This window comes from Canis aureus, chromosome 37, assembly GCF_053574225.1.
Source record: "Canis aureus isolate CA01 chromosome 37, VMU_Caureus_v.1.0, whole genome shotgun sequence".
Lineage (NCBI taxonomy): Eukaryota > Metazoa > Chordata > Mammalia > Carnivora > Canidae > Canis > Canis aureus.
Genome location: NC_135647.1, coordinates 21299912 through 21325526, shown reverse-complemented (window position 1 = coordinate 21325526; position 25615 = coordinate 21299912). Strand labels below are relative to the sequence as shown.

The 25615-nt window shown below is 39.9% G+C and overlaps 1 protein-coding gene and 1 long non-coding RNA gene across 18 annotated transcripts in view; one reads left to right on the top strand and one right to left on the bottom strand.

Annotated features, from left to right (window-relative positions):
* Window positions 1-25615, bottom strand: part of LYRM4 (LYR motif containing 4) — a 159291-nt gene that overhangs the window by 122948 nt on the left and 10728 nt on the right. For 10 of the 17 annotated variants that reach the window (XR_013373835.1, XR_013373836.1, XR_013373834.1 and 7 more), the window contains exon 2: window positions 6489-6654. The exons of 6 other annotated variants lie outside the window; for them this stretch is intronic. Coding sequence is in view for 7 of the 11 variants with exons in the window: in XM_077886344.1 (XP_077742470.1) it covers window positions 6489-6604 (116 nt within the window). In the remaining 4 variants the exon portion in view is untranslated. Of the gene's footprint in view, window positions 1-6488; window positions 6655-21071; window positions 21151-25615 lie in introns of all 17 variants that reach the window. One more of the 17 variants, XM_077886339.1, reaches the window with a different exon arrangement.
* Window positions 16299-24783, top strand: LOC144306772 (uncharacterized). Its single transcript, XR_013373841.1, has 5 exons — window positions 16299-16525; window positions 17158-17433; window positions 21396-21646; window positions 23897-24035; window positions 24300-24783. It is a non-coding gene; the product is annotated as an uncharacterized LOC144306772 (long non-coding RNA).

Sequence of the window (25615 nt, the reverse complement as noted above, 5' to 3'; positions counted from 1 at the left end):
CAGTGTGTTCTGGGATCCCACTCCTGCTTATGGGTCATTAGTTCATCCTTGCACATCTTTGAGGTCAAGCTGCCTAATAAATCCATATTGAAGCCCCGATGACACGGTCATCTGCTGACTTCTTGATGTCAAGACTTAAGATTCATCGAGTCTTAATATCCAAATGGCACTCAGTGCAAATGTAGGCTTACCTGTCTTAGGTAACTTGAAAAATTTTAATTTTTAATAAAAACAAGATCTTTTAAAGTCAGTAATTTTTGTAATGAGATAGATAACAGTGTTTGCAATCTTTTACTGAGTTATCTACATTTGCTTTACTGATGGAGAGTTTCACAGTGAGAGGGTGTCTCGTCTTGTTTTCTAGATCTACTCGTATTTCTTCCTAGGCTACTTTGTGATGTTGCCTCTTCTATGTTGTAGTCTCTAGGGCTCCCTACTGGACCTGTTTTCTTTTTAATAAAATCTCCTCCACTAATTGAATCTGTGCCCAAGGTTTTACTATCATATATATGACATTGGCTACCAAGTCTTTCTCTAGCCCATGCTGGCTTTCCGAGTCCTAAATCCATATAACCCAACTGCCTTTTGGACTTGCTAACAAAAGACACTCACTATACTCACTACAGCTTCTTTTATTGAACACTTTGAAACTGAAGTCATCATCCTATTTCCCCCTAGGCCCCAGAGGCCAGTATTTCCTTTGTAGGTAGGCGCATTTTCAAATGGCTATCTAAATCAGATGTTTGGGGATTCACCCTAAATCCCCTCCTTTCCCATAGCTCCTTATATGCAATCAAGCACAGTATCTCATTCTTTCAACCTTTTACATCTCTTCTGAATCACCTTCCACGTCTCTAAACCTTCAGCCCTAGTCGTGGTTCACGCTCTGATCTCTCACACTAATGCAATAGCCTTGGGATTACGGTGTGTGTGGTGTACGATAAAATGGATACTAACAAAAACAGGAGAGAAAGCTCAAGGACTATTTGAAGGTCATGAGTACTCTGGGTAGATAACAGGATGAGGGTCAGATCAGAAAGCTTCCTTCTTATGAAATTAAGTTTCCACTAGAATATAAGCCCCATACAATAGAGACCTTTATCTTTCTTGTTACCCCGGATCTCAAGTGCATAGCTCAGAGACTGTACTCAGTAAATATGTGGGGAATAAATAAACTTCTCAAGACATCATAGGTGGTATTAAAAAGATCTTTAGGAAAAAGGCCAATAATCAATAAGGAAAACACAACGAAGTGTTATACAAAAGGAAAGAGAATGAAAAGGGTTTGCAGCACAAAGACTGAAATAACCTTGGAAAGGTAGTGGTTACAAAACGTGCACTGAGAATTTACTTAAGAATTAAGTACTGAGGGATCCCTGGGTGGTGCAGTGGTTTAGCGCCTGCCTTTGGCCCAGGGTGCGATCCTGGAGACCCGGGATCGAATCCCATGTCGGGCTCCCGGTGCATGGAGCCTGCTTCTCCCTCTGCCTGTGTCTCTGCACCTCTCTCTCTCTCTCTGTGACTATCATAAATAAAAAAAAATAAAAAAAAATAAAAAAAAGAATTAAGTACTGAGTGCCTATTATGTAAGCACTAAATGAGGTACTAGGCCTACATTGGAGAAAAATAAGGTTTTGGACTCAGGGACTATATAGGATTCTACACAGAGATGAAAGAGGAAATAGAAATTATTTAAAGTGAACACAGAAGGGCTAAGGAGAGTTCTAGGGGGCAATGGAATAGTTCTTAGCTCGACCGGGGTGGTATTTTCACAGGCCTTTACATTTGCCAAAACACTGAAATTGTACACTTAAAACATATACATTTTATTGTAGATAAACTTTTTCTCACTACAGTGACTTTTTTTTTCTTTCAAGATTTTATTTATTTGAGAGAAAGAGAGAGAGAGAGAGAAAGAGAGAGAGAGAATGAGTAGGGGTGGGGAAAAGAGGGAGAGGGAGACACAGACTTCCTATCAAGCAGGGAGCCTGACGTGGGACTTGATCCCAGGACCCTTGGGATCATGAACTGAGCCTTAGGCAGATGTTTAACCAATTGCATCCTCTCCCTAGGGTGACTTTCAAGGGACATTGAAAAAATAAATAGTATAGGAGTCATATTACATTTGTCTACTTTTAAGAAAAGCAGAAAGATACCACCAAATTAAGACTGCAATACTAGAGAATGATTATGTACATGGCTGAAGTAGAAATTAATGCTGCATTCTAGAAACAGGGTGGAGGACAAACTGGAAAATCAAATCTGAAACAGAAAAATTATGTAAGTTGATGAGAGATATGTAAGAAAAAAATTAAGCTTCAGAGCAAAGATACATAACCTATGAATAAGTGTGAATAAACTGAACTGGGTAGGAAATTAAAGTTATAATGGAAGAAAATGTCCCAGGAGTGATTATGAAAAACTGAGAAGGCTCGTTGAGATTTAACCATCAGAGTACAATGCCAAGATATTTACTTTTAAAACCCTGAACTCCAAGGTCAGAGAAAATGTACTTTAAGAAAGGGTAAAAACAAACAAACAAACAAACAAACAAACAAACAAAACTTTAAGTAGGTAATAGAGAATGGAATATAGATTTCTGTTCTCAAAGCTGCCAAGAGAAAGGCTGCTTTCTGCAGTCATTTGCTGTCTTCAGGGCCCAAAGAGGGGAACAAAATAATATCTATGATTGGTGGCACAAGTACCACACACAGGGCACTATGCTTAAGTACGTGGATATATATGTTCTCATTTAATCCTTACAAACTATGGGTCAGAGAGAATTAGAACTTTTAGGCCAAGATTACATGTCTAGTAAGTGCAGAGCTGCGTCCTGAACCCCAATGACTTACAGTCTTATTTTCAACTCTAAGCTATGCCTCCTCTAGAGGTCAGTAAACTCTATCCAAATTTCAAAAAAAGAACTTGGTATAAGCCAAGTTGTTAATCCTTTGAAAAGGCATTAAAAAAATGGTCTCTTGCATCACAAAGCTTAAAAAGATCATCTGGTTTCTCAACATTGCTTCAAGAGTTCCTATAGTTCAAGGACCAATCCTGTCTTATGAAAAGAGAAGCAGCTGAGAGCATTACAAGGGAAAGAGCTATTGATATAAGCAGTAAGAGTGAGTGAAATAATCGAGATTAATTATTTTAAAAAGGTGGACAGTGATCAATAAGAGGAGTTGTGGACTGAGGAGGTGAAGTTACTACCAGAAAACCTACTTTGGAGACCAAAGCTCCTTAGTCTTGGGGCAGCTGCTATAAATAAAACCTACTTCATACTTCTCTGTTAGAATCCCCTAATGGCTTTTCATTATCTTCAGGATAAGGGTCAAATGCACGGATGGTATACCCCTGCTCATCTCTCCCACTCTATCAAGCGCCACTTCCAGCACAGACCACCAACAAGATGTGTCATGTCCTCAGTCCTCTCTCCTTCAGGCCTGCTACTCCTCTATATGAGGAATGTCCTCCTCCAGCTTGGTTTCTTGGCTAACTCCTACTCGTCCTTAAAGACCTAACCCAGTTAGAAACAAGTATGACAAAAGATTAATATCCTTAGCATATACATAGCACATATAAATCGAGTGCAAAAGATGTTAGGACCACAGTAAATAAATGAGTAAGAGTCCAGAAACAATAATTCACAAGAGAGCACAAACAGTGACTAAATTTAGAGAGATAAATGTTCAGTCTCCATCATAATTAGAGAAATGCAAATTTAAACAAGCTATGATTTTCTGCCATCAAATTAGCAGATTTTTTTTTTTTTTTTAAAACAAAGGGCCAAAAAACCAAAAACAAAAATGAAAACAAAGGGCCTTTACGTCCTGCTGGTAGATGTACAAACTGTACTTCCTGTGGGGAAAATAGCATAATAATGTGTAATAAAGTTCATAATTGTTTATCTAGTAATTCTACTTTTAGTAATCTTATAGAACTATTTGTAAGCATTAAAAACAACCCTAAATGTTCAACAATGGAGAAGTGGCTACATAATTTATGAAATTATGCTTTTAAAATCAATGTTTCAAGAAACTTAAAGTCCCAGGTGCAAAAGTCAAAGGTGTAAAAAATGTGAGAAAGATTAGTCTCCCTCCCAGTTCACGCTAGATGCAATCACAGCAGTTTCTTACTAGCTGTCAGAGAGTAGGTTCTTGACAAAACCTCTGTATTTTTTTCTTCCTCAAGTGGCAGCATTCTACACACGATGGGTACCTTTAATTCTTCTATTGGAATGTTATCAGTGAACATTTCAGATCAATACAAATGGATGGAGCTGACTCATAAAAGGTTGTGTCATATTCCACTGTATGGATGAAGTAGGATTCATCCACCCAGGCTTTTATTAATGGATATTTAGGTTACTTATAATCTTGCTCTTACAAACAATGCTGTAATTAATCAATATCCTCGTTTACTATAGCATCACATATGGGTGTCTACGAGATCAATTCTGAGAACAAGAATTTGTAAGGCAAAAGACATATGTATTTACGACTTTGATAAAATATTGTCCAAATTCTGTGTAGAGGTTCCATCGGAAATAAATGTGACTCTTTCCTAACATCTTTGCTAAAACAATGTATTATCCAAATTTTGATCTTTGTTAATCTAACAGGTGAAAACAGTATCTTATTTTATTAAAATTTTTTGTTGTTGTTGTTGAGGTGTAACATATAACATTATATTGGTTTCAGGTGTATAACATAATTTGCTTCCTGTATACACAGTGAAATGATCACCACAATAGGTCTAGTTAACATTTGTCACCATACAAAATGAACTTTAAGGACTTACTCTCCTGGCAACTCTCAAGTATGCTCTGTAATATTATTCACTATAGTCAGGATGCTGTATATTACTTCCGTATGACTTAGAACTGGTTGTGTCTCTTGACTCTCTTCACCCATTTTTGCCTACTTTCCAACCCTTTCCCCTTTGGCAACCACCATTCTGTTGACTGTATTTATGATATTGGTCATGTTTTGTTTGGTTATTTGTTTTTTTTTTTTAGATTCCACATGTAAGCAAAATCATATGGTATTTGTCTTTGCCTTACTTAGAATAACTACCTCAAGGTTTGACTGCATTGTCACAAAGAGGTAAAATGTTACTCTTTTTTATGGCTGAGTAGTATTCCATTGTATATGTGTATATATATATATATTTTACATACACACATATATATACACACTTTACACATATACTTACATATATATACACACACACCCCACACCACATCTTCTTTGTCCATTCAGCTACTGATGGACACCTAGGTTGTTTCTATACCTTGGCTATTATAATGCTGCAATGAACACAGGTAGGTGCATATAACTTTTTGAATTAGTGTTTTCATTTTCTTCAGATATATTCCCAGAAGTAAAATTGCTGAATCATATGGCATTTCTATTTTTAAGTTTTTTAGGAACCTCCATATTGTTTTTCACAATGGCTGCACCAATTTACTTTCCTACTAACAGTGCACAATGGTCCCCCTTTTTTCCATACCTTCACCAACACATGTTATTTCTTTTCTTTTAGAGAATAGTCATTTTGACAGGTGTAAGGTGATTTCTCTTTGGGGTTTTGATTTACATTTCTCTGATGATGAGAGATGTTGCACATTTTTTCATGTGTCTATTGGCCATCTTTATGTTTTCTTCGGAAAAATGTCTATTAAGATCTTCTGCCCATTTGGGGAGAATGAAGCTGACCACCTTTTCACAAGCTTAAAGCCATTTATATTTCTTTTTATATCCTTTACGTTTTTTTGAATGATTTTTTCTTTCTTACCCCCAAACCTGGGTTTGGTGGGTTTTTATTTATTTATTTTAAGAGTTAAGAGATTTATTTATTTATTTATTCTTAGAGACAGAGAGAGAGAGGCAGAGACACAGGCAGAGGGAGAAGCAGGCTCCATGCAGGGAGCCTGACGGGGGACTCGATCCAGGGTCTCCAGGATCACGCCCTGGGCTGAAGGTGGCGCTAAACCGCTGCACCACCGGGGCTGCCCTGATTTTTTTTAAAATTCATTTGCAAGATCTATTGTGAGTTGAAATGCTCTCCCCAGTTTGTCCTCTGGCTTTGTTTATGATGTTTTTGTCATGTAGAGATGTTTAGTTTTTAAGGAGTCAAGTGTTATCAATTTGTATGTTATGGCTTCTGGGTTAATTATATGTACAAAAGCTTCTCTACTGTGTGATCACACAAAAAAAAATTCACTCATGTATTCTTCAGAATCTTTATGGATTCATTTTTTTTGTTTCACTCTTTCTGGAATTTATTTTAGTGGGAGGTGTTGAATATGAATCTAACTTTAGCCTCTAAGGGTTAGTTTTTTAAAATGAAGGCTATAACTATATACCCAGAATGACCTCCATTGTGGAATATATAGGCACAGAAAAACTAGAAGGAAATATAACGGCATGCTAACAATAATTACTTTCAGTTACTAGAGCCTATGCTTTCTAAATTATTACACTAACCATAATTTCTTCATAACTTTTCTTTGAGAAAATGAGAGCATGCCCAGCTCCAGAACTTGCCAAATAATGGGAAGGGGCCAGTGGAAGTTGGAAACATCCAGAACGATGGTACCCATTTGCCAAACATGGTGATTCTTCTTCTCCAGTTGTGGTTGGTGGCCCAGGTCTAGTTATGGAAAAGACAGATGTTTGAGTAATTCCTATTTCCAGGTTTGACAGATGAAAGTAACAGAAGGGCAAGACAGAGAAAGACTGAGAAAGACAAAGTAGGGGAGAGAGAGAAAGAAGAGAAAAAACTGCCTAGGGCTCAAAGGAGGTGGTGCTAGGAGCTTCTTCCCCCATGGCATGAACTTCTGAAAGTTCATGAATTTAGGCTTAGGTTCATGAACTTTCATCCCACTCAGCCCCCTTTTGTGGGATTTAAGTTCTAATCTACATGTCCAATAATAAACAAAGAAATTATGATAAATTAATAGACTATATCTATTAAAATAAATTTGATAATTATGTACACATGAGAAAAAACATATTCAAAAAGCACTATGACCTAAAAAAACAATTTCATATAATTACAGATTTTCAGGTTTCTGAAAATAGGGAATTTTATTTATTTATTTATTTATTTATTTATTTATTTATTTATTTATTTATTTTGAAAATAGGGAATTTTAAAAAGTAATAGTCTCTTAAAAAAACAAACAAACCACTAAACTAATAAAATAACAGAAAGAAAGGCGCCGTCATCCCGTAGCAGATGTTCTGAACCACTGGCCCTAGAGGAAAAATGTACAAGCATTCTGTCCAGGTTTCCTTTTTGGTGCTTAGAAACCTTTAATATCTTTAAACTATAATTCATCAAAGTTGAACTTGTAATTATCACTTAGATACTTCCTCATAGCCACTGACATTTTGTTGCAAATAAGATTTTTCAAAATGTAAACCAATTTATCAAAGTAAAGGCCACCTATAAAACTGTGGCCTAGCTTTCTGCAGTAAAGCATACAGATCAAGTAGTGGGTATGTCCTGGCTTCTCTTTTATTTGGTTTTAGACATGGGTGTTAGGCAGTCCTGCACAAGCTGGAATCTAAGAACTGGTGACAGAGGCTCAGATCTCCAGTTCTTTCTTCACATATTCCTGGCCTGAAAGATGAACAGGTCCTTCATTTGTGGAGTCCAGCAAATGCTCAGGGGAAAAACAAGATAATACTCAAGTATGAATTATTTTCACATCCACAAATCCTCTTCTTATGGAATTGGCCGTTTCTCTTTTAAAAGTTATCACCGTGACATAAAGGCTCTGTGTGCAGGGACAGGGTTTTCTGGCTCTGTTTCCCACTACATTTACCAAAAATAAGCTTGACCTTGTCCCACGAAAGCAAGTTCAAGTTTTCATTATGTAATAGGGGATAAAAGTCAGGCTACAGAATACAATTTTAAGAATTTTATTTTAAATTATAGTGTGAACTAGCCAGTGTAAGACATGACCTTTAGATGATTTAAAATTTATGGAGAATAACTATCCAGAGTAAGAATATTCAATTAATTACTTCCGGATTTTCCATTTTTGGGGGGTATAAAGCAGGAATGATGGAAATTACTATTGGTCATTAAACTCAAATGTCTCATTAAAATTTCCTATCAGGGCAGCCCAGGTGGCTCAGTGGTTTAGCACCACCTTTAGCCTGGGGCGTGATCCTGGAGTGCCGGGATCGAATTCCACGTCAGGATCCCTGCATGGAGCCTGCTTCTCCCTCTGCCTGTGTCTCTGCCTCTCTCTCTCTCTCTCTGTCTCTCATGAATAAATAAATAAAATCTTAAAAAAACCTAAAATTTCCTATCAGTGCTGCTAAGGAGCCAAATAAAATGCATTTTGCTTTATCCTTTCCTCCTGCCATCAGTCACCAGCAACAGTAAATGAGCAATGAAGGAAAGACATGAGGGAACACAGAAAGATAAGTCACTTGGTTTGTGCTCAATATATTATTAAGGATAATTCACATACCAGAAAAAAAAAATGCAGAATGATTCTACCTATGTCTTCTTACAATGTACAAAATAGAATATTTTCTGTGTTATTCAGAAGGAAAGAAAAATCTACATAAAAATATTCTGGGTATATAGGACCCATACCCATCCGTAAGAAAACTAGAAACCAGAAGAGAAATAAAAAGGATGTCAGGGCCTAGACACGGCTGCAAAGTACAGTCAAAATCCTGGTGAGCTTCCCCTGAGTATCCTGGCTTTGGAAAGGACAGTAAGGGACAAGTTGGGTCTCAATTCCCTCAAACTCTGAATACTGGATTGAATTCAGGGTAAGGGAGGCCATTAGCTAACTTTGCTTTGCCTACTTGGAGTTAAAGGGCTCTGAAAGCTATATGTAAATTTATGCAAATTAAAACATTAATCACAGCCCTAGATTTACTGACAAAATCTGGTAGCCCTTTCTCCCTTTGGAGAGCTTTAATTTTGCTTTTCATAGAGAAGAGGCATCTCTAAAGTCTTGTCTAAAATTCTATGAATTTAAAAATGCAATTAACCTCTATGTCTCCTGGGATGTCATAAGCAGCATGAGGCACAGAATATCATGCACTATAATTAAGGGATGGTTATTTTGATCTAGGTGCTATACTGCCTTGAAACAGAGTTTGTTTGCTTGGCCATCTATAATACAAACAACTTGTTACTGTATCTTTCTTCCAAGTAGGTCAAAATATTTCCATGCATTACATAATTTCCATAACATCTTTGTGAATCATCTAGTAGGTGTTTGTGTGTTAAGATTTAATTTTATTTTAAACAACTTGAAGCCTTTAAAGAAAAATGAGCAAATGTCTGTATTTACAAATTTGGTTGCTGTTTATCATACTAGTTTTTCATATTAATAGTGACTAAATATTAGAACGACACTTGCCATTTAACTGCCAATACAACAATAAAGTATACATGGTAGGCCAAACCACACATGCAGTTTCAAAATAAACTCTGATGATTAATATAAAACTAGCTCTCTTCATTCTGCCGAAGGACTGGAGGCAACAGGCATCTTTAGTTGTGAGTGTACTACATCTTTCCCTTCAGGGTATGCTGTGGCTGAAGGAAGCTGGCCGTAGGCTGTCCCTCTAACCTTCCATGTCTTGGTTACTACCTACAGCTCCTGTCCAAAGTCAAGTGTTGGTAATTCTCGTGGGATACAGATAATTCTGAAAGGTAGTGACACTTTCTGGACACTTAAGTGCATGCCATGGTTAGGAAGACATGGTATTCTGAAGATAGGCAATTAAATGCCATTACATTGACAGGAGCCAAGACACTTTACAGAAGTGTAAAGAAGTGCAGGAGAGGAATGTACTGCATTGCTAATAAAACCCTGCACTATAATGTCACTGGGCTTTTTCCTTTAAAATTTGATATTCTTCTTCTAACTGCTTAAGTCCAAGGTCTTAGCAACTGCTGCTCTTTGGATGCTGACCACAACTGTGATATACCAGGTCTAACTGGTAAAATAAAATATGAAGGGCTTTACTCCCTGCCACTTAGATATTAGCACTGAAAACTCAGGGATCAGAAATCTGCGATAAACTTTGATTTTGAGTTGCATGAAACTTTTATTACTTGGCCTAAATCTAAGGCTGACTTCTCAATATACATAAATGCTCAGAGCACGAGGGCAATTGGCCTCAGTATTGTCTGTTATTCCATGATCCAATAAGCCCAGCCCAGAATCCACAAACGGCACGTTCACGGTGAATACTGGGCATACAAACTGAAATCAGTTCCATCTTCTTTAACTACCTCCTAAAACCTTAAAAGTGTAAATCTTGCATTAAAAGCCACAGGAGTGTGATAAACAGTATTTACTTAGAACCACTATCCATGGATTAAGAAAAAAGAGAGGCCCCAGCCAGCCTCTTGGCCCATGTTCAATACACTGAAGTTCAGTTGGGAAGCCTTTCCTTGCTGCATTCGTTTGCAAAACATGTTTCCTAGAAATAAGGAGTTCGGTGTAAATGATCAACCATAGCCACAGCCGGCAGAACACGGGTGACCTGGTAGGTTTGGGGAGGACCTTCCAATTGCCTAGCTGAGCTTTCAAGAGACTAAAGCAGGTGAAAATCAGATCTGACAGCATTTCCTAATATGTGTTATGTGGGGGAAAAAAATCCACTAGTATCCCCTTGGGAAGAGTTACCAAGAATAGTTGCATATTAAAACAGTAAAGAAACCTGGAAACATGGGAAGACAAAGCCAGGCACCCAGATTCATTTACGGAACCTCTTTGCACCCCGAGTAATACCCATTACATTTTGGGAAATGTTGATCTGGGCAAAATTTCTACTGAGGCTGCTCTTTTAAGGTTCAAGAGCTGGAGGCTGAATGGGCAGGTCCCTCACCTGCGACAACAGTTCCCACCTGCAAGTCCTGCTCAGTCATTAAAGGCTACTTACTGAGCATCACAACTGACCTCAAACCCTTCTCTCCCAACAGCTAAGTGGTCCAGCACACTGACTACATACCAGGCACAGCCTTATTACTTTACTTGTATCTCCATTAACCCTCCAGTAACACAGCCTAAGAAGGGTACCAGCTGTGTGTGAAATCCATTAGTTACAGCAGAGATCCTTACCAGAGGTCCCCAACCTTTTCTCCCCTAAAGTCCCCTGCCACCCAGACCCCACAGCCACCCCAAAGTCAGGTCACAGTAACAAAGAGGATCAGAACATTCTGCCCCCAAATATGCCACTTTGGCATTTGGTTACTTTGAATGGCAGGCAGTTGAGAAACAGGAGATGCAGGAAGGGCACTCTGTCCTCCTTCTGTCCAGAAAGCAGGGGATAAATTTCCCACGAGAAAGGTGTCCTCCCAGTACCAGGAAAAAGAGAACATTCTTATTACTGGAGATGGGAGTCTACACCAAAACGAGTCTGCACAAAGAAGCCAAATGAAAACATCCCTTATAATTCATTAGTTCCCTCCAGGTGTTTCCTAGTCACTTTCCTATAATACGCTACCTGCCAAAAGCCCCAGTCCTTTTCTGTGCCTCGTCACTTCTCCACAGTTCATCACCCTTTGTAAAAATGGCATATGAGTCCCCAAGTCTAACTGCTTTATGGGGGGCTTCATTCTTCTATGTAGCCATCCGCATGCCCTATAAAAATACTAATATGAACAGAATTTGTATACTTTGTCTCCTGCTAATCTTTCCACAGTTTAATTTGCAGATTCCAGGCGCAGAACATTAGAGCTCTCTCATGTTTTTCCTCTGCTACAGTGGCCCGTGGGATTGCTCAGGACCGTGGGCTGTGGCTGGTTGAGGCGATGCTGGTTGACCTGTGGATGTGCCCACCCAGTCTTGCCTGAGTATCTTGGATCAGGCTGTGATTCTACAGCTCTTCCCCCAGCTTGTCCCTTCACTCCTCCACTGTAACTAACCACTTTGTTTTGCTTAAAGGTAGTAAAAAAATGTGACTCCAATTTCAACACCTATTTCTTAAAACAGCCTATACTATATATCTTTCTATCATGATGTTATTAAAAAAGTAAAAACTCACTGTTATTTAAGATGACTAAATTTATCACTACTTTATTTATCACCACTTTAGTTCTGAAGTATTAGTTTTGGGGGAATCTTCACCATTATTTAAAAATAGTTATTTTATTTGTAACCAATATCTCTGAGGTGCAAAGAATGACATTTTGGGGCACGTACTTATTAGTCAAAGGAGAGTCACTAGCCCATGTGTCTGCTCGCTTGCACACACACATCCATTTAGGCAGCAGGTACTGGGTTAGGTAGTGAAGGTTCAAGTGGAAGTAGGCCAAGGCTTTACAAAGCTCATGGTGTCAGGTACATACTCTAAATTATTCTAACAGGGATATTTATGAGGAAGGAGGGAATAACTTGGCCTGCGGGTTTGGCAAGTCTTTCTAGTAGAGATAAACAGATAAACATCTTTGAAAGATAAACAGAATTTTACCACAGTGCAGCAGCCATGCTACAAAGGGAGGTCAATGACAAACTCAGAATTCAAAATCCCGTATTTCTAGATGACCGGGAAAATGTATGGAAAAGGAAAGAGGAAAATATGGAAGAAGGAACAGAGTTTTTTTTTTGTTTTTTTATGATAGTTACAGAGAGAGAGGGAGGCAGAGACACAGGCAGAGGGAGAAGCAGGCTCCATGCACCGGGAGCCTGACATGGGATTCGATCCCCGGTCTCCAGGATCGCGCCCTGGACCAAAGGCAGGCGCCAAACCGCTGCGCCACCCAGGGATCCCAGGAACAGAGTTTTGGAGGAAGGAGAGACGGAAAGAGAAAAACTACTTTTTTTTTAAACATGAGTCTCTGAACACAGGATGGAATTCTCTGGTAATATTTAGTTGCTAGATCAAGGGAGAAGGAAAATACTCTTTGCAGTAAAGTTGTGGTTTTAGTATTATAGCTTGCAGGGAAAATTTCGTTCCCACCAGTGAGCACATACATCCAACTTCCGTGCCCCACAGCTTCACGGCAGTCCCATTTCCAGGCCACCTCTTGGCCTCTAGCATGTTGTTTCTAGCCTTACGGCGTACCTCCATTCCACTGCCTTGTCCCCGCGGGTTTATGGATAGTGTATCACCCCACCAGGTTCTCCATCTCTTCATGACAGGCAACCTGACCCTGTTCATCTTTCTTCCCCACAGGCCATACTATGCTTTGCTTATAATAGGCACTCTACAACTACTGTTCAATCAAAAAATCTTACTAGAAAACGAAATACCAAAAATTGTCATAAAAATCTGTGACCCAATGGTACATGTAAGATTTCTAAACCAATAGGAATAAAAATTCAATTATATTTAGCCAGAATTATATGTAGCAATTAACTGACACTTGCTATTATTTTTTAACCTAACAAGCAATTTTAGATATTTTTTATTTCACCTACTAACCACATGTTTATATATTTTCCTCACTATCATTTAATAATTATTGTAGTGAGTTACCAATGTTAGACAGTTCTGGAAATAATGTACATGTATCTCCAATTACTGTACATTATTCTTTAACATTTCCTATATTAAGCATAATTTGGACACATCATCACAAGTCTATTCCTGCAACAACATCACATATGTGGTTAAATTACTTTAGAATACGTCAGACAGAAAAAGTCTGGTTGTGGTAGTTTTAAGTACGTGGTTTAAGGCCTATTCTTTTATCTCTGCGTCCAAACTTGGTTACAAAGCAGTTTCACTGGAAAACAGTGTGTTTATTGATTGACTACCACTGAAAAAGTTTTTAAATATAAGATGTTCTCACTAGTTTAGAGATTACTAACACATAGATTAATAGGGTTGGCTTAGAACCAGAGAAAAGAGGTTATCCCCGTGCTAAACGCTCAACTCTATCCTTCTGAGGGACACCGTGCTGACAAAGCTAGGACTGTTTGAAAAGAACAAAGTCCAGTAGTCTCTCCTTATCTGTGGTTTTGCTTTCTGTGTTTTCAGTTGCATTTGGTTAACCAGTCTTGAAGCAGACGATCCTCCTTCTGATGTATCCTTGGAAGATCAATGTAGCCTAACACTACGTCACAATGCTGACATCGTGCACCTTACTTCATCTCCTCATATGGGCATTTTATCATCTCACACCATCACAGGAAGAAAAAGAGTGAGTATGGAACAGTATTCTGGGAGAGAGAGACCACATTCACACACCTTTTGTTACAGCACATAGTTGTAATTATTCTATTTTATTACTAGTTACTGTTTTTACTCTCTTACTGTGTCTAATGTATAAACTTTATCAAAGGTATGTACATATAGGAGAAAAACTGTATGTGTACTATAGGGTTCCATATTTTTTTTTAAAAGATTTTATTTATTTTTCATGAGAGACAGAGACAGAGAGAGAGGCAGGCTCCATGCAGGAAGCCTAATGTGGGACTTGATCCACCCTGGGATGGGACTCCAGGATCACACCCTGGGCCGAAGGCAGTGGCTAAACCGCTGAGCCACCCAGGAATCCCAGGGTTCCATATTATCTGTGGCTGCAGGCATCCACTGGAGTGTCCCCTACCATGGATAAAGGGAGATAAAACATCTCCCTACTTGAGCACAAAAGGAAAGGTATACCCGTAGGCAGATAGGTTTTGACAAACATGGAGAATGGTCTTAAGAGACAATGGTTTTGAGCTCAAAATACTATTTTAAAAAATCAGCCTTAGATAACATTTTCTGAAATCGAAGTCTTAATTTTTGGTACATGTTAAGTGGCTTATAGCTCAAAATAACCCTGTAGGACAAACCAATTTAGTTATATAGGGGTTCATTCTATCACTGATTTATTTGAATATTTCATCTAAAAGTTATTTTAAGAAAGATGGTCCACTGAAATAGCCTCTTAAGAAAAACCTTAAAGGTATAGAACTAGAGTGGTTCCAAAGTTCTTAGAAGTCTCTGGTTCTGTCCATGGCCAATTCCCTCAAAGTAAAGTTAAAGCTTTCATTTTCTATTCAGTTTAGACTTTGCCTGGGAGTGTAATTCCACTCATTGCTGCTCAAAACATATCAAGTCTCTGACTGAAGTAAGTACAGTTTACGTAGGATTGACTAAAAGGCAAGCCCTCTATTCCTCTGGATCCTTGGCTCTATCTGTGGGTTATGTCAGGACCTAATCTTGGGTCTCTTGTGGAGCTGCTTCATTGCCTGTGTATCATTAGGCTGCACTAGGAGATGCCAGAAGAAACTGTTCTTTGAAACTGATTGTATTTCTGCTAAGGATGTAGCCCTTCATGAGAGTAATCTCTTGAGTTTTCATGCCAGGAAGAGTGTATTTCTAAGCAATTGGGTGCTTATATATCAGACACTGTGACTCACATTACCATTCACGGTCTTCTCTTTGCATAGGCTACTAGGAACCTCAGAGCCAGACCAGAGGCTGCTCCTGGCTGCCAAATGTCCTGTCTTCTCAGCACCCATTTTGATTGTTAGCCTCATTCTAGTTTTCCTATCCTTATTTTCCTGATCTTCTTACTTAACACACACATCCTGATTAAAAACACGTTGAAATAAATTAGGAATAAAATACAACACAGCTTGTTTCAGTTTATTTGAGAAAAGAAGTTATTTGCAAAGCTTCTTATTTATTGAGAATTTGGAACACTGCTAAAAGACAATAAGGTTCCCAGGCTAGCCCAAGGAAATTTAATTTAGCCACAACATAGCAAGATGTAGTGTGAAGAGAAGCTACTGTCATTCAAAACGAGTTCTGAAGGATAATTCCATATTCATGTTAAAAAAGAAATCTCTCTCATTAGAGAATTTGTGTGTAAAGACATATCACGGATTACCCAAACTCATACAGGCACAAGATACATAAGTTAAGTCAGCTAAGAAATTCATAAGCATTTAAATAAGAGAAAGTCCAAGGGCCTTATAAATAATCCATATTTTATTCAGTTAGGTTGACTTGCTCTTTTTTCCCTTATATAAACAAATAACTAAAGGTAATTTAATTCAGTGAGAGTAGTGAAGTGAATACAGATCTTTGAAGAACAATAAAATGTTAATTTTATGATCCTATTTATTTTGCTAAAGCTTCATGATAGGACACAAATGCAAATTTTGACTCAGGGGTCAATTCTTAATTTTCCAGCAGTAGAAAATGAAGTCTGAACTTTATAAGCAAATTCGACATATTTCATATAGATAAACATAATAATGTCTTGGACATATTCAGAGGTCTAGAGTGTGGCTCACATTTACTGGGCTTTCATTCAGCATTTACGCATTTGAAGACTACCTAGTCAAATTTTCTTGACAGATCTTGGCTTCTAGGGGAAGAATTCTGCTTCTTTTAACCCTTGGTGCTACTTTTAAATGCATGACTTCAGAGAGTGGCACCACTGGATTTGGACTTAGAGAACCATGCTGGTGATGAGAAGAAGGATGCCTGGTAGCACTAAGAGCAGAAGGTGCAGAGATGAGTAGGAGGCTGCTATAAAATCCGGACAAAATCTGATGAGAGCCAACAAAGGGGACACAAAATTTCTGCCAGTAAGAGAAATATGTGAGAGATAATCCACTGGGCAAAAAGAGGGCCCTGTGGATAAAATAAGGAGAAAAAATGAAGTGATTTCTAGCTTGAGAGCTGAACATCCAGACAATGAGAGGGAATGCAGGATGGTCATGTTTGCCGGGGGGGGGGGGGGGGGGGGCGGGATGCAGGATTTTGTGCAGACACACTGAATTTGGTAGCATACCCAGACGATGAAGGCAGGCTTTGGAAAGAAGGGTTTGCAGGCTAGGGGAAAGCGTAAACCAAGGGGGAATCATCAGAGCACACAGGGTTGAAGCCACAACTGATTAGCACATGTGGGGGTGTGAGGTCAAAATGCAATGTAAGGGAGCTTTCATATTGAAGGAAGAGAGATAGCGGAGGAGGAGTGTCTCAAATGGGGAGGACACCAGGAGACAGTGGTATCCTGCGTCCCAGGAGGGAAGGAAAGATGATCATGGTGGTAAATGGGCCAAAGACAAAAAAGTAACAGAAGGAATTTGGCAGGGCAGACTGCAGTGGAATGAGGAGTAAGCAGAAAGCATGTGTAGACCATTCCTACCATGAGCAGGCTATCGGGGGATCATCTATGTTAAAAACAGACAAACCACACTGGTCTTTTTTTCTACAGGATTGGCTACTGGCTCTTTTAGAGTCATGATGTTTTCCTACAGAAGCTGGTTGTCTGTTCTATAAGGTTCCTTTGGCACAAGCCCTCAGCCACCATTCTAATCATCCCCATAAAGGAACAGATGCAGACATGGGGCAAGACAAGAGCACGAGCAACCAGAAGCATGGGAGGGAAGGTGATGACAGCAGCGGGACACTCACAACTCCACAGCTCCCATTCTGTACCAATCAGGAAGGAACTGGGGCCTCTGGTCCAGAAAGATTTCCTTCCCTTAAGGTAAATGGGGCCATGTGGCCTTGTGCATGACTCATAGCACCACACATCTTCCTTGGGAGGATGGCCTTTTGGTAGTCAATCCAGCTCTGCCAAAGCTAGCCTCACCTGTATTCTACTGCTAAAAACCTCTCCTCATGGCACAGTGACCCTGCATGCTCTTTCTGCTTGTTTTGATTAATCTCTTTTTTCTGATAAAATCCTGCCTCCCATCTTCCTTTCTTCTTCTTCTTTTCTTTCCCCTCACTATTATTTGGCAGAAATACTATTTTTCAATAATACTGCTTCTACCCCTCATTGATATTTTAGAATACGGCAAGTTAATTATTTTCAGTTTATATCCCCCTTTGTGATAATATTGCCTTAGAGTATGCACACACATTACAAAATATTTACTTAAGAGACCTAAAACAAAATATCAGTTGGGAGCAACGTCTATTAAAATATCAACTGTGGAATGACAATTTTAAGCATATGTTTTGTCTTCTGTCTTAAAAGGAGCACACAATGGGGTCATCAACCTGGAGCAAGAGAGGCGCTCCAAAGTCAAGGGGGCGTCCTGGGGGATTCCCACAGAGGACTGTAATCCTCAGTAGCAGCATTCAATGGGAGTTTCAGATTTGTGAGCAAGGCCAATGGAAAGCAAGATGAAATTATTTAGGGAAATTAAAATTACACAGCCCAAACTTGGACCTGGATTTTGAAGTCAAGAGTTACTAAGAACAGAAGGTGATGTCAGTAGGTCCCCAGGAGAGGTTTCGACAGACAGCTTAGGTGCACCTATTGATGGGACACCAGAACACTCTGATCTATCTCTTATGCCAAGAAGTCCACCCAAAGAGAAAGAGCTGCATCTTACTGTGGAGACAGGTGGAGGCTGAGTCATCAAGGAACATGGGGAAAAGAGTTGGTACTGGAGGTACACAGGAACTCATTAACTCAGTTCCCTATTGGCTGTATCATCTTAGGTTTGCTGCTTTACTGCTCTGAGCTGCAGCTTCCTTACTTGCAAATTGGGGGAAATTAAAAGATCTGCTTCATGGAGTTTTTATGATGATTAAATGAGATGATGCAAGGAAGGGCCTGACGAGTCTGGCTCATGAGAAATGTTGAAGTATAAAAAGGCTGCTATTAAAAAAAAAAAAAGGCTGCTGTTACGGTTGTATTTGTAAAATGGAGTAGTAATATCTATTTTACAGTAATTCGACACTGAACAAGACAATGCATACTAAGGATATGATATACAGTGCTTGATTCACAGCATGTGATCCACCGATGTTAATTCACTTTGGAGTCCCCCTCTCTTCTTTCCCTCTAGACACTAGGGGATCTGTGTGAATATGGAACAGATACCCCTGAGGCAGTAAACAGCCTTTGTGCGAGGACTGATTTTATTAACATTATTTTAATCAGAATTTGAATAAAATCAGTTCTCCCAAAGCTTTTGACCACTGGAATGAAACTGTAACTAAGCCTCAACAGAGTACAGAATTTGGTACAACAAACACATGTAAGACTACTACCTCCAATGGATCTAGTTAGCAAAATGTTGGAAGGCTTCTGTCATAATACGGTCTTACTGGAACAGAAACTCTATGAACGCAGGCCCCGGATAAGTTTTACTCTCTGCTGCATCTCTAGTGCCCAGCAGAATGCCTGATACACACTGGAACTTCAATACATATTTGTTAACTGAATGAATACGGCTTCCAGGGATATGTTATATGTCAGTGTCTTTGTGAAAAAGTTACCATCCACAAGGATCATGGAGAGGAATGCAGGCACAGGAGGAGGCCCAAAGGCAGCTCTGGTGGTGACAGTGGACAACTGACATACCACAGCATAATGATACATGGCACTGGCCTGACTCAGGAATACTGGGCATTCCAACATAGCCCTTCAACCTTAACCAGGTCATAAAAAGAAGATAATTTCAACCTAAGTAAGACAAACTCAAACACTCCCAACCATATTACCACTACCTTAATTTGAAAGTGCTTCACAGATTATAAATTCTCATTTAATAATTTGTTGGCCTGTGTGTACTTTTTATTAGAGTCCCTACTAAGTCAGTGGGGGTGGGGGGGAGGTCTAAAAAAAAAAAACACAACATGAATGTGACAAGATTTCTGCTCTTCACAGATTCAAAATATAACAGGAACCAGCAAATCTTTTTTCAAGGGCAAATTCTGTTAATTCATCCATCTGCTCTACCCACACTTGACCCAGGTGTTCTGGCTCCATTACGGAGTCAGATACTCAGGACTCTAGAGAGATTTATGACCCTGGAGCACAGAACGCAGGTCTCTAAACCTTCTGTCCATAGCTCCCATTCTCTTGCACATGTTAAAGACTTAAAGAATAGAAATCAACCAGATTCTCTTTTCTTAGGTTCCAATATTCTCAACACATTCGTTTTCAGGCTGGCAAACGAAAATATAAAGGAACTGCAAAATGAAACAGGCTGTGCTGTAAGGTAGTAACTCTTTCCTCCATCCTTAAGGAAGAAAAAAAATGGAAGATACGGTAAAAATAAGCACTGGGTTCTCTCTTATTCCTCAGCGTTAGGATGATGCCAGGGAGACACTCCTCTGTGATAATAACTGTATGCATGAAATACAAGAGGCTTTCTGGGTGACTGTGGATTAAAGTTAGTTATTGTAGAAATATGACTGCTAGTAGACGACTGCATAGGTTAGTAGCTGTGGTCATGAAACAAGAGGTAGTTTTTTGCATTTTGGTTATTTTTAATTATTTAAAACAAAGAGGCTTATTTTCCTCTTTACTATTTTGCATTGGTTCTTCTGACCTTTGGAAAGTCTTCTCAGTGAAACAGATGGTGGCATCTTAAGAAAACATGTTCACAATCACTACCAGTGACAGATATTTCTGACAGTATGGACTTGTCTTCTTCCCATACCAAGTTTTGTTCATCACCTGAGATATCTCATTTATTCATCGCCTGAGATGTCTCAACGTTTTGGATTTTTCCTGGTGTTTTTATTTTTTTTAGAAGGAAAAGGAACTAGCTTTTAAGAAACCATATGTCCCACATATCTTGCTCTCTGAATTGAGTCTACTACTTAACAATGCTATTGACAAGATATCCCTGTGATAGAGCCTCTTCCCCCATTCCTGCTCGTCCTTTAGGGGACGGACCAAGTCTGAAGGTCTTAGGGCATGGAGAGCATCTGACTGAGGATGCAAGAGCAGGGGTGCTGGGAAGGAAGAAGAGAGAACTCTGTCTGACGTAGCTCATGTGTTTAGCCAGAACATAGAGAGAAATAGTTCCAAACCTGAGATTGTCACTCTGTGGTGCTCTAGCTTAGGGTAGAAGCTGGGGCTTGCTCTTTGAACATTCATCTAGTCCGAGGCTCTTAGAGGCCTCAGCAATGGCGGTGATGCGGATGGGCAGGCCGGTAATGGCAGCATGCACACTCGAGCATTCCAAACAGCAGACACAGAGAACCAGCCTGTGCTGCCAGTGGGCTGGGGAGGGGAGGCTGGGAGCCCCTTTCTCAGGGCTCCTGCTGTAGCTTACTCCACCTAATGGTCTTCCTCAAGCCTGGTGAGGCAGCTTGGAAAACAACTACCCTAGTAACCATGTGATCACTTGTTAGTAATGGGCTTGCTATACACACCTTATGGTGATCCCAAAGAGAAAGGAATCAAGCTGGTTTCATTTGCAGGAAGGCCTTTTAAAATATAATAGGTGAATTTCTGGGGGAAAAAAGAAAGGCTAGATATAAATTTGGTTGGGGAAAACAAATCTTATCTTAAAATTCTCTTAGATTTCTCTCTATTCAGATATGTGAAGAGGAAGAAAGGAAGATAAAATTATGTGACCTTCTGTGCCCTAAACATGGTCACCCTGGTAGTTAATCGGAATCTCTTCACTTATCCTTATTAATAAGGAGTTACCTATACACACAGCATTCACTCATACGTTTCTTTTGCTTTTACAGTGTGTTATCATGGAGAAAGCAAAGTTGACTCAAATATGCTCCCTACACAAGAGTGATGGGGCAGGATTTTACACAAAGTGTCTGGAAGACAAGGGAGGAGCCATCATAAATATGACCCATACATTTGCCACATACTGTTGCTTTCATTAGTGCCTGGCTTGGATGCTGCGGTGAGAGTGGTGAGCAAAACCACATATAGTCCTTGACCTTCTACAGCCTGTGGTCAGAGTAGTACGGAAGGCATTATGGAGGTAATTACAAAGTTCATGTAGAATGACATCTGGTTTAAGTATCATGACAGAGAAGTCACGGGGCTGTGAGAGCTTGCAAGACTGGGGAGTGCCCTTCCTGGGGTCTAGGCAAGTGAGCAGAGAGCGGTGACCTATATGAATGGAGAAAGACCCTGGAGACACAGAAATAGCATGGGTTTAAGGTAGTACAGTATTTAAGGACATCAAGAAAAGGCCAATATAAGGGGAGCACCCCCAAAGTGGGAAGGTGATGGAATGTACCCCCTAAATGGGAAAGTGACCCTGTGGCAAACATGGGCCACGGTAAGGATTTTGAACTTTATCAAGAGCAGTGAGAAGCAACTAAAATTTTTTTCTTTTTCCTTAATTGCTTAATAAGGAATAGAGTGGGTTTGGGAGGTTTCAGAGAGCTTATCAAGAGTCATTCTATTAGCTGAATTTTGAAGGATGATTAGAGATTTGCTGCATGAAGGGGGGAAGTGTTTCAAACACAGGACCCAGGAAGTGATCACACGAAAGCCTAAAGCCATGTGGCACCATTAAGAAAATGGGAGACATCTGATCTGGATGAAGTGAAGAGAGGTAGAGAGGAGGTGAACACGGAGAGGGGCCTGTGAAGCTAAGGAGAAGGAATTTTACTTCAAAAGCCACATCAGTCCTCTGGTGCACTTAAACAGGGGGTGAGGGTGGCTGCATTGGAGCATGCATATCTTGACTCTGTTCCGTACAATCAAGGCACCCCTTCTGCACAAAATCTCTACCTAGCCTGCTTCCCCCAGTGCCCAGCCCTGCTCAGCAAGTTAGGCGAGGGTACAAAGGGGACCGATGGTAGATTATGGGTTCAGCCAACCAGATGAAGAGTAACGATGAGCTGGGCCAAGCTAGTGGGGGTGAGGAGGAGGGGATGGGCCTGAGTGGTGTCGGGGCAGAATGTGGGAAAACAGAGAGCTAGGTAAAGGGAAGGGATCTTGGATGAATGTCCAGTCCCCGCTCAGCTGGGCAGCTTTGGATATGTGTGAACTGTCTACTGCACCTGGTGCTTGGGCTAGAAACAGACCTGGGAGTAAACATCAAATCAAGGTGGCAAATGAAACCACAGATTATATATTCCATGTCTCCACAAGTTTAGAGGTCCACCACTGTCCCAAAATCTTTTCAACCTTGGTCTGAGAAGGAAAGAAACAGAACACCAAACTTGAGTACATTGTGAATATTCAACAAAGAACTGCTTAATGAATGAGAGACAACTGGACCAGGATAGAGGCTCAATGGTTTGTTCTGGCTCCAGCATGGCTGCAAGAAACTACACTCTTAACTTAGCATTTTGCTTAGTAAAGGAAGGGCAAAGGAGATTTTAGATAAGATGCTTCTGCCTGCAGAAATGATTTCTGGTTAAGACAACATCACCATGAGGGATCAGATGCCAGGGAGGGATATTATATAGGGAAAATATTTGTATTTATTCTCAAACTGTGGATGAGGAAAAAGAAATGAGGAGGGCATGAAATGAATAATTATGCTACAAAACAATATATATAATGAATTGATTACACAAGTAATTTTACACTAGGCAAAAGGGGGGTGTACTAAATCCATTCAAAAATTACTCCAGAAACAAAAGAATATAAGGCTAATAGATGCATTAATGATATCTAATGAGCCATCTATTAAATAAAACAAATTATTACCTTGAGAACAGAGAAAATCAACTAACTGAACACTGATGAATATTAACTGGCAAATTAATATATGAAACATATATAATTGGAGAAACAAAAGTGAGCTAAGTGTATATAGTGCTGCAGATTAACACCTAGGGCCAAAAAGATGCTTTAAAATCCTGTCTAAAGGGGCAGGCTCAGTGAGTTAAGCATCTGCCTTTGGCTCAGGTCATGATCCCAGGGTCCTGGGATTGAGCCCCGAGTTGGGCTCTTTGCTCAGCGAGGAGTCTTCTCCCTCTTCCTCTGCCCTTATTCCTGTTTATGCCCTCTCTCTCAAATAAATAAATAATCTTAAAAAAAATCGTCTCTAAAATGTCCAGATACTCTCCTGAAGCTGTATCACTGCACACAAATGGATGCACATAAATGTCTTCCTTGTACCAAGGAGGCACTGTCCCTGCTACGGGAGTTTCATTTGGAATGGTCTTTCTCCTTCCGATTATATTCTGCTAACTGCAGTTTGAGTCATTCTCTCTAATCCAACATACTCAACCAATCACTAAGACCAGCTAATTCTATTTCTCAATAGATCTCAAAACCAGTTTCTTTTTTCCTTTACTCACCATTGCTCCAGTCTGGCCTTCACCATCATGACTCAATGAATCAATGCCATTGGCTTCTAACTGGCCTCTGTGTCTTCAGCTTCCTGCATGTCTGGAGTGATCCAGGTAAAGGGGACCTGGAGTCTGCTTAAAATACCTAATGGCTTTCCTCTGCCTAGCAACACATCCCAGCAGCCTGGCAGGCCACACAGGGCTCTGTCTTCTGTGGTCCCACCTCCGGGATACTCTCACTTCGCCTGCTGTCTGCCACAGTGGCACCAAACTGCTGGCACTTCCCCATGCCCAGCACGAATTACATTGTTGTCGTCTTCTTATTCTTTTATTTATTTTAAAACATCTGTCCCCTCTGCTTTTGCCTCCCTTCACCAGCAAATCCCCACTGGATCTTTGCAGCTCAGACCAGCTACCACAGCTTTCTAAACCTCACCCACAGGCTGTGTTGCATCGCCTGTCTGCTCCCACGATACGCGCTCACGTCTCTATTGGCGTGCTGCCACCACCCTGTTGGAAGATTCGCCATGAACGTATTCCTGTACGGGCTGAACTGCGAAGTTCCTCTCAGGCAAAGATCATGTTCTGTTTATTTCTGTACCTCCAGCAGGGAGCAAAGGGACTGGCATATTGCAAGTATCCTAAGAAAGCTAGCTGAATGAAGGCTCAAACCAATCTCACCATTTTGAAACTGTGTATTATAGCGATAGAGATTTCTGGATTGCCAATAAATACCTGGTGCAGAATGTGACTCCACAAGTTTAACCGGGCTGGCTAAATCACTGTTATCTACTAAAAATTTCAAAGATTTGGCAGTTGGATCGCCAGTGTAAAGGTTAATCCATAGTAGCTAATTTACTTGTATTTGCTGAAACAAAAGACAGGACTCTGGAGTACCTGGTGTATGCCAAACGGTCTGCCAGAAAGTTTTGCACCTTTAGCATTCTCATTTTATAGATGATGGACTGGGGAGTAAATTATTTATACCAAGGTCACAGAGCTAGTTGACCTTAAATTTGAAAGAAGTTTTCTTTTCATTCTTTAAAAGTAATCTCCATGTCTAACATGCGGCTTGAACTCACAACGCTAAGATCAAAAGTGGTATGCCCTGGGGTGCCCAGGTGGCTCCGTGGATTGAGTTGTCTGATTCTTGATTTCAGCTCAGGTCATGATCTCAGGGTCCTGCTATTGAGCTCCATGTTGGGCTCCATGGTCAGTGGGGAGTCTCCTTGATATTCTCTCCCTCCCTTTGCTCCTCTCTCCATGCCCCCCAAATCAATCAACCAACCAATCAATCAATCAGTCTTTAAAAAAGAGTGGTATGCTCTACCAACTGAGCCCTCAGGTGCCCCCAAAACAAGTTTTCTTCGTTCCAAGGTCAGGAATCTTTCTAAGTCAAGACTGTCTTGCTCATAATTCTCATTCATAATACTGAAAACAGTATTTAAAGCAAATTAGTTCAGGAATGAGACTATTAGAGGAAGAAATAAGGTGTAAAACAATAGAGACATCCTAGCAAGTCATTGTAACTTTTGTTTCTGTTTTGTCATGAAAAGACATTTTTGTGAGCTATTTTTTTTGAATCTCAAAATAGGAGTTAAAAAAACTGCTATACTTTCAAAGACAATTCCAAGAATGAGTGGCTATCAAGTCATGTAGCAAATCAAGATGTGACAGTGATACATTATTATGTC